The sequence below is a fragment of the Apaloderma vittatum genome, unplaced genomic scaffold (genome assembly GCF_000703405.1).
Source record: "Apaloderma vittatum isolate BGI_N311 unplaced genomic scaffold, ASM70340v1 scaffold43037, whole genome shotgun sequence".
Lineage (NCBI taxonomy): Eukaryota > Metazoa > Chordata > Aves > Trogoniformes > Trogonidae > Apaloderma > Apaloderma vittatum.
In genome coordinates this window covers 2,929-13,169 of record NW_009726425.1, presented here as the reverse complement: position 1 = coordinate 13,169, position 10,241 = coordinate 2,929, and the positions used below count along the sequence as shown (strand labels likewise).

General features: G+C 39.4%; 1 protein-coding gene across 1 annotated transcript in view; it reads right to left on the bottom strand.

The window, feature by feature from the left end:
- GLIS1 (GLIS family zinc finger 1) overlaps nt 1–9,691 on the bottom strand; it is a gene marked incomplete at its 5' end in the record, with an annotated part of 40,517 nt that extends 30,826 nt beyond the window's left edge. The window contains 3 exons of the mRNA XM_009873261.1: nt 2,298–2,430; nt 6,098–6,208; nt 9,530–9,691. Coding sequence (XP_009871563.1) covers nt 2,298–2,430; nt 6,098–6,208; nt 9,530–9,691 — 406 coding nt within the window. The remainder of the gene's footprint in view (nt 1–2,297; nt 2,431–6,097; nt 6,209–9,529) is intronic.
- Between the last annotated feature and the right edge of the window lie 550 nt (nt 9,692–10,241).

Sequence of the window (10,241 nt, the reverse complement as noted above, 5' to 3'; positions counted from 1 at the left end):
GGAATGTCCTTATGCTTTAAATCTTTAACAATCAGCACTTTAGCTTATATGCCCTAAATAACGACAGTGGAACAGTTTTGTCCCTGGAATTGTACTACACACAGTATGAAGCAACTTCTGTTTCACTGTAAAACAGTCTTTCAAATCTTGATATATTTTCCCTGGCACTTTTTCATACTGTGAATGTGGTGGGGTCTCATGTGGGATGACCCAATGGAAGTATCAAGGAAGATTTATTAGGGTTTTTTTACGACATTGTGGTGATGGATTGATATAATCAGCAAAGAAATCATAGCTATCAATAATATGGCTTTCTCTGATAAAATCCTTAATTTCACAAGAGGTTCTCAGAAATGACACTGAGAGGTTAGGGATGGTCTGTTTATCTGTAAGCTGACAACTTTTTTCCTGTTTTACTGTTGTCACTTGAAATCTGAGGCTATTTCTGAGGTTCTTGAGTGCAGCCTGTTCTGAGGAAAACGTCGCTGGAAGCGAGAGGCCAAGCCAAGCTTCAGCCACGCTGGACTGTCAGGGGTGGAGAGCCGAAGCTACGTGCTGCCCGAACAGATGTTAAGAGTACAGACCACAAAGGCAGAGAATGGAAATGATCCCCCAGCTTTCTGCCACTTGTCTAAGGAACTTTTAGTAATTTATTACTTTGCTCTTACAAAGCAAAATATATTAATAAAGTGCATCGGCTCTTCCCTTGGTGCAGGTGAAGTAGCACCAGACATTCTTGTTTTCTAATCCCAGTTTACCCTTAGATTTCTCTAAGTCTCAACAACAACAAGTCAGGATTTTTCTGGAAAGCTTGTACTCAGTTACTAAATCAATTTAAAACACATCTAGTAATACCAAGACAAGCCTCTCCTCCACAGAGGAAATGAAAGGATAAAGTGCATCTTAAATGAAGACAGATTAACTTGGCTCTAAGCTAAATCATTTTATAAATAATTTTGGATTTTAATAGCACTGATCGTTTTCTAATATTGACCAAATTTGAAAGTAAAGTCTTCAAAAATGGCATCCCTGGTTTTTTGTCTCACTTTGGCTCTGTGCAGTCCAAAGACTTCCTCCTACAAGAGAAGGTTGTGAGAGTTGGGGTTTGCAGCCTGGGAAAGACAAGGCTCCGGGGAGACCTTATAGGAGCCTTCTGGTACTTAAAGGGGGCTTACAAGAAAGACAGGGAAAGACTTTTTAACAGAGCCTGTAGTGACAGGACAAGGGGTAATGGCTTTCAACTAAAAGAGGGTAGATTCAGACTAGACATAAGGAAGAAATCTTTTACCATAAGGGTGGTGAAACAGTTTTTTAAAACCTCTTGAGCTTTGCAACTCACTGATACATGATGTTGCTGACGCCCAGAATAAAATAAATATGAGAATTAGAAGTAGGGCTAAATAGTTACATGGACAGAAAGAGATCTGAGAGTGAAAATAGCTAAGTGAAAGGTTCCCTGCTTTAATGTCTAGATTCAGGGGATGGATATGGGTGCCTTCACAAGGCGCGGCAGCTTAGAATTTAACTGACGGCCTTTGAGAGTTCCTCTCTGCTGGCTAAGCAAAGAGCCTGAGGCTGCTACTACATCCCTGATTCAGGATCCTCCACCGAGGTTCAGAAGCTGTGAATCTAGAACTTGTTTTCAGCAGAAGGGAATGGAAGCATCTTTTCCTTTTCCTATAAAATGTATAGAACAGTCTAAGGTCTCTGAAAGGGGCCTGCTCTTGTTCAGACCACAAGAAAAAGACAAGACAGACAAGAAGGAATGAAAGATTAAAGACTAGAAAAATTATTAAGACAACATGACATAATTAAGACAACATTTCAAATTCAGGCTTTTGCTCCATTCATACATCACCATATTATTTGTTATAATCACACAGTGCAGGGTAATACACAGCCTCATCAACTTCTCTGCAGCTCCTAAAGAGCTGGAAAACCTTATTGCTGTGTGCCTTTGTCTTTGCTAGAGAACTCATTTGGCTCTAGCAAAGCTTATGCACCTGCATTCTGCTGAAGCCAAGGCAAACTTTTCAGAAGGGCAAAAATGGACTGAGGCTGACTTTCAGCAGGGCAGCTACCTCCTTCATGTGAAATTAATAGGATCTATTTGGCTAACTAACTGAAAAAAAAATAGAGTCAGGCCTTAGCAAACAACTCAGAAAATTATTTCATATTATTTGTTGGTTTAGGTTTTTTTCATCTTTCATAGCGGCAAATCAGACCCATAAATTTTCTGTTTTAAATCCTGTATTATATGACATATTTAGCATCATACTTATTAAAAGTATTCTTACCTGTAATTAAATCATGATGACCTACAGATCTACCACATTTCCCATCCAAAATGTGTTGTGATGATGTGTGGAGTTGTTGTATAGCTAAGCATTCACTTAGTACATCTTGTTCGATATCAGTACATGAATTTAGCTACAAGAGGAGGATAAAACAAACATTTTATTTCAAAGTAAACCACTTGACATTTAATTAAATTAATATGTCTCTTTGCTTAAAGATTATACATAGAAGGAAGGAACAAAATGTAATTCTTAGGAACTTGGTGTAAGTAAGGATGTATCTATTACGCGGTATTTTTAATTAGAGATAATTTTTGTTTTCTTAAGCATGTAAGTTAAGTATGCTAATCTTAAATCAACAACAGTTTGCTTCAGAAAACAATGTCTCCTGTGTTTCTTCAAACCTTCCTGCATAATTTAACTCATATTTTCAGGCTTTATGTAGTTTCTTGGGTTCTGTGGCAAAAGGATTGCATCACCTGTGACACTTGGAAAGACATTTGAAAGGGAAAGAAAAGCGTTTGTACTTATCAGTGGAATAATACGCTGTCAGTAATGTGTAAGGGGTATCACCGCTATGTCAGCTGTTCTCCATGTAAATTAAAGCTCTGGCAAAAGTGTCTGAAGCAAACTCTTGAAAACCACAATGTCGATCATATTAAAAACAGCAGGAGAGGAGAATTAAGAAAGGAAAGCATTTCTAATTCTCTTTCAAACATGCTGATGTTGCCAAGCTTTTGTCATAATGCAGTACTCACATTACACAAACAGCTATAATATTCTATAGCCATTAATAAATAGTTATTGTCTTTAAGTTTACAGTTTTGCATACCAATCTCCCCTGGGTTTGGTTATTCTAAATAAAAGGTCCAGGCAGACCTATTTAGAATTCTACTATAGAGCCATTTGTTGGTTCAAGATAAACACCTAACGTTTGGATCACAAAGTGCATCTGCAGCCAATTAAACTACTACTAAATTAACAGCTAACTTTCTCCTATTTTGTTCTTGTAAAGCCTTTCAGAACAACCAAATATTACCACTGCCGTGATCTTTGAGGCTATGAACTAAATAGTCAGGATTAAGCTCAGGCATTTTATTTTATATCAGAGACAGCACAGTTTGGTAGCATATCTCAACCAAGGCACGTGGGCAGAGCAGCCTGTTAATTTTTCTTTCTTGGCTAAGTCATTTCCACTCAGAACTCCTAGGAAGCTGATACCAACGGACAACTCAACTGCCTCTGCTGAGCTGTAACCAAAAATAAGCAAGGGAGTATAAACAGTCTTTCCCTCTTTTTTTCCAAAGTAGACTGTCGCTGTTTCAATAACACCGAGATTTACTTAATGCATCAAAATGCACTCAAGGCTGCCTTTTCAGATGACTTTTTAGTTTAAGGAAAAAAGACACAGGATCAAGTATCCATAAAGTTATCATGGATAAATAAGACAGGAAATCTGAAGATGATTTCAAACCACTGGACGAGTGCAGATTTAGATTTGTCTACCAAATAAGGTGTGGGAGGCAAGGAACCAAGGTTATTTTAAGACAGACTTGGTAAGTCTATGGAAGGGTATGTGTGTGCATGCACAAAATTCTCCAAGCTAGGAGACAGAGAGACATGAAACTCTGGATATTTGACATCTTGGTACATTCAAGCAGCCTGAGTTTGCAATTTGTGCGTACCGCATTTGTCCGGTATCAATTCTCTGCTTAATGCCTCCTACTGCTTATGTGTGAAGTGCTTCATCCCCCTTACTGTGAAGTTTGGATTTAATTTTTTCCCACCTTCCTCCACTTAAAAATAGGCCTTAGCAGGTGGCAAGGTGGGGACTGTTCCGTTGTCCAGATGTAAAGGATATTAGCATACGAATGCATTGAGCACAGAACATGAAGCCCAACAAATGACATCCATGGTGGGTATTAGGAAATAATTCCCTCCTTCTTTCCCCCAAGAAGTATGTCAGCAAGCACAGGAAGGAAAGACAGGGAGTTCTTTCCATTGGAATAGGGAGCATGGCTGCTTTCCACAATCAGCTGAGAAATCCATAACACAAAACCTTCCTGTCACAAAGATCTTGCTCTTGCAAAAGACTTTATGTCACAGTCAACCTCCTTCTGTGACCAATTACTGCTATGGCTTTCTGACTCCTATTCCCATTAAGACCTAAAAGTTGCTCAGGGAACCGTGGGGAATTTTGCGACCTGTGGTGTGGGAGATGTGCACAGCACACCCTGCGGAACCTTCTAGAGAGCTGTAGTGACACCACATGGACTGATAATAAAAACTTGGGCTTGAGAAATAGGTGGTCCCTTCTGTTCCTGCCAGGCTAAATAAGAGTTCTGACTGGACCTGACATATGCAGAGACAAAAACCTGATTTTGTCGACATCTGGATGCGTGCTAGGTATGAAGAGCGATACTCCCAGGCACAAAGCTCCACATGTAATGGGTGCTTCTTGACTGACTATTTGAAATAGCGTGCACAACTCTAGACACTGATATTGTAGAAACTGTTTCTCAGATGGCATGTACCTGCTGCACAGAAGGGTTACAGGAAGAACTGGGAGATATACAACTATCCTAGGAAAGGGGACCATAAGTTTGGACTGGTGAATCTGGCCAAGTGAAAACTATAGATGATTTAAGTCATACTGAGAAATAGCAGGAGGGAAGGGGTGTAAGACAGGGGGCACAGTTGACACAAGGACAAATCAGTATGAACTCATCACAGTTGTATTCTAGCAGGAAAATTAAGTCTTTTTAACATCCATCTCGCTCCTCCATGGCCCATCCCAAATTGTGCAGCTAAGATCATCTGTGTTCTGCTATTTTCTCTTCTCTCCACGTTTCCCTCTGCTCTCCAGTACTTCTAGTTCTTACCTTTGACATTTTTGCAAACTAGCTGCTCCCTAGCTCTATCTTGCCAGGCTGTCCTTTCTGCTCTGTCCTCCATCCTTTAAACATGCCTTGCTGTCACATCCGTGATACTCTCAGCAGTGGCGAGGCAGCTGGGGGAAGATGTCATTGCTGCTTATTGAAATAATTGTAATTGCTTGCTAAGGCTTGCATTCCCTTCAGCTCTGGGGCCTGAAGTACGCTCACAGTCTGTTGTGTCACAGACCAGCTCAGTGGAGCCTCAATTGTCTTTTTACAAACTGTGTGTACAAATGGGTGATAAACGAGTCTCAGACCCTGGGTCGGTGCCCATAAGCATCCCCATTTAATAATGAGTTCAGGATTTAATCCACAGAAACCAAAATACTTGTTTGAATTTAATAGTAGTGAAAACATAACTATCAGTCTGGGTTTGGAATTATTTATAAATGCATTTAAAACACAGATGTGGTGGGAAAAGTGGGGGGGCGTTTCATTCTCATCTATTAGAAGTGCTCCTTTCCTGACATTTCCATAGTATCCGGACTTAGTTTCATTTGTGTTTTAGATGACCTGCCAAAGTATATTTACTAGCTGATTGCAGAGACTCAATGTGTGGACATTTTATGGGAATGACAGCAGAATTTGGGCTTGTGTATGCAAGATGAACAGGAAAGAAATGCTTGGAGAGAAAGGGTGGGGCAAACCGAAATTACAGGGTGGTAGCCCCGAAAGCACAAAACTATAAAGTGGACTGGTTAACAACAGTGATTAAAACCCAATAGTAAAATTATCTCAACTTAAGTTTTCTTCTAGTGATATTGCAGGAGAACTCTGATTTTAAAATACATAAACTAAAGGTAAGTTAAAAATGACTATCGAGGAGATCTGGAGATGCGGCATTTCTTGCCTAGTGGGTCTTACCTTCTTACGCACCTGTTGTTCTTTGGCAGAATGAGCCTTCACGTGTTTGCGCAGAGAGCTGGGGTCGGTGTAGCGTTTGGAGCAGCCAGGAATCTGACAGGCATAGGGTTTCTGTAAACGGGAGGAAACGGGAAAGTTTTCATATTCCTCTGAATCTCTGCCATCGACACACAGAACGAGCGCTGAAGGATGGCGCGTTCTGTGAAACACAGTGTTAAGCCTGAGCTGTTTGCTCTGATTGCTGTTCCCAGATTTGCTCTGTCTCCTCTATGTAAACAAGCCAGACGTGATGCAGGCAGAACTACACCGATCCCTCTGATTTTGCACTCGACACATCTATACCCTGCCATGCTGAATATTGATTACTGGGCTGACTTAAATGCTAATGACATGGAACTGGATGGGGTTTGAGAGCATGAATACTTTTTCTAGCCTTTACAGTAGACAGAATGATCATGTGCTTACCCAGTATAATTATAAATACAGAAGCTCTTGTTCTGAGTTTTGATTTACATAATTTTTAGAACTGTTCCATATGCAGCAGAGCAAAACTTGTAGGATAGAACATATTTGGTTTCCTTCATACTTTTTTCCTGATGTGAATAACAACAGCAATATCTTTCTTTTTATAACTCCAAACCAAACAACCTGCATCAAACATTAACATCTGAGCAAATCAATATAGAAAGAAAAATCCACTATTGTTGATTTTGTTGGGAAGACCTTTCCAGCTGATTTTGGCATGGGGCAGAGCTTGCCAATTCCGTGTGGCACAGTATGAACATTCTTCCCTTGGAAAGCCATCTGGGTCTGGGCAGACATTTCCAGTACACTCTTCTCACAGGAAAATAAAAAGATAAATAAATAAGGATGCTTCAATCTAACTGCTGATTAGGGAGTCCCAACGACTGAAAGCTTCACCAAGTTCTTCTCTTAGTTATGCCTAATCCCAACAAATGAAGCACTATCTCCCAGTTACAGCAGACCTTCCAAGTGAACGTGCAATTGCCAAGATGAACAAAGGGACACTGACACTTGTTATAAAGTAACCACTGACTTAAGTGATAGCAAGAGTGAGCTGCATGTCAAAGCTCACAAAGTTTTAAAGTTGAGCGGAACATTCCTTTTTTCTCTTTTCCTTGCCTCATCTGTCAACGCTACCTTAGCCTTCTCACTTGGACTACCAAGTCCTTTTGGTGTCTTCCCAAAGGTAGAAAAAGATTTATCCTGACCTCAGCATCACATTCTTTAATCCCCTTGATTTCAGGAAGAGGATGCACAAAACAGAAGAAGACCCACGGGTTTTGGGAGAAATGACTTTGACGTCCTTAAAACAGGTAGCTCTACTCCCAGGGGAGTAATGACATAACCTTTTTTCCACAAGGACAGATACGTTCCCTTTGTTCTGCTTCTACCTAGGAGAAGTATCTACTTCCAGATGATTTAGTAGAGATCCACTCAGTTCACTAGCATACACCAGTAAGTCTCTGAAATGATTTACAGATTCTCCTTTTGGAGAAGATAAATGATGGAGCAACCTACATTGAGAAGCTTTAAAACCAATTCCAAATGCACTCAGTAAGGAGTAAGCAGTCTATACAAATCCCTTTTCTTTTAAGTCCCTCCAGAGGATAAGTATTGCTGCTCTGTCCATAGGAAATTTCTGAAGGAATAATAGAATCATTCACCAATTCATGACCTTACAGGCTAACACAGCACCTTTCCAAAAAGTTATAGGGCAAAGCAGATTTATTGAGAGTGTCTGGAACACAGAGAGTTGACACCTGAGGAAAAACTATGGAAAACTTTAACGAATCCCTTAGCAGAAAACTTAGCAGAGTATTTTTCAAATCATTGATGTCGTTCAAATTAGTGATAGAATCATCCAACTTAGTGATAGGGTAACTAGATGAATATCTGACTACCCTTAAAAAGGTTCATGGCTATTTGCTTTGACATTCCGGGCAGTTATTTTGTCCACTGAGCTAATGCAACATGCAGGCTTTACAGCAGCATCATTCTGTAACTGTTGTTTTTCACATTCACATAAGCACACAATATACTAAGCTAAACCATTGAACTTAATTAAACCAGGTAAGTGGAAATTAGTTACTGTGTTGTAGGACTACAGAAACAGTTTTAAAGAACCTGCAGCAGAATAGCATGGAGGATGTTTTAAGGCATTTAAGGAAGTTAGTAGAAAATTATTACTGTACCTTTTTCCTGATTTATGAGCATTTCAGATAACAAAGACAGAGATAAAGAGAGAAGAAAAGAAAATAGATAGTTAAGAGATTTGTCTTCAATAATGCACAGATCAACAGGTATAAGAACTTCTGCTAATTTTGGTAACCATTTGAATTCTCTTTTGAAACTAATAAATGCCATTCCATTTGTGACTTTGGCTAATAAAAATGTATCTATTAGATTTGAGCAGTTACATTTCAAAACTGTGCACCCAATTTAGTACATCCATTTTCAAAAGAGACACATTTTAGAACTAATTACAAATTCAAATATCTCAGGTTGACTTTCAAATAAATAAAACATTGTTATTGTAAGTGTGCTTTGGTTTGGAAAATGTGACTGACTCGTTTCTCTTACTTGTTTGTTTTTGCAAGGCATAATGTACATTAGACATTCCTTAATGCTGCACTGTCTGAAATGTGTAACTGCTTAAAAAGCAAATATCAATTAAACTCAAAAAGTTCTGCCCCATAAACACTTGGCCAAATGTTAAACCATATATTCACTTCTTTGAAAAAGACAAAGGGACAACTCTGCCTGTAATTCTTTACAAGCTTTATGCTGAGGACTTAACTGGTCTGCAAAGTTGTCTACTTACTTTCGTTCCCCATAATATGGTGATTTAATTTTATTGGAGCCTAAGACACTAGACAGGCTCCCATCTTCTCTTCATACAGTTATAAGACAGATGCATTTTTACCTTTACAAAATTATGTCCAAAACTGAGATGCATTTACCTTCCACTGAGATATCTGAACTGCTTTTGCATTCATTCAGAACAGACGTTATTGAAGCTACACAGGACAGGAAGCAAGACAATGACACACATTTAGTACAACAGCAATGACTCAGCTTTCACTCACATTGTACCTTACTCTGCGGCTGCCTCCTCTTACTGGAACAAGAACAATGGGACAGTTTGCTGATTAACTTATTCCTGAGTAACCTATTCTTGTGTAATTTATTCCTCAGCATGAGTAAGACAGCTGAATTTGCCTTTCAGTGATCAAGACTTTTTCACTTCTCAAAGCATAAACAATTCCAAACAAAAGTGCAGTTGCCTATAGCTGAGTTTTCTGAGATGCTCCTTGTGAAAAGGAAAAGTCAACCTCCAGTTGCAGAACAGACTCTGTATGAGGAGCACTGGAAAACTCAGTTCAACTCCCAGGATGAAATCATGCTTACGGTGTCCAGGTGTGTTCGCTGATGCTTTGCCCGGTCGCTGGAGTTGCTGAAAGCTTTCTGGCAGCCAGGATGCTGACACAGGTATGGCTTCTCCCCAGTATGACTCCGGAGGTGAATCTTAAGGTTCTCAAGCCTAGAAAATGCCTTGTTGCACCCTTCAAACTGAAAAACGTCATAAAAAATTGTTGTAAAGTACTATTAAATAAACCATGTGCAGCTACAATGAGAACAGTGTAAGATCCAAGTTGGACATGCAATAAATCAACCAACATTCAAACATCTGTTGAAATTTATGGATGAAACACAACATTTTCTGCTGTTCATTTAATCCTTCACTGAAGACATGGTGTGTAGCTGAATAATAATACAAGGGTTATATATATATCTCACATGTTCTGTCTGAAGTACTGAACGCTTAACGATAGGGTGTCAGAACAGAAAATTTAAAGAAAGAACAAGTGTTCTGATGAGTTCTCTTAGATGTCAGTTGTCACAGGAACCACTGTGGGCAATAACAATTAGCTGCTACAGACAGAAAGCAAGAGAAGCTATTTGTGGCGGGTTAGAACCTGGTTTCAGATGACTGAAATACTATACACTGGGGCAGATGAGCACGGACTATTACAAGAAGACCTGATCCATTTGAAGATCAATCCAAAGTAACCCTGCTGTTATTCTGCACCCTTTTCTTTACCAGCTGTCTCATTGAGAT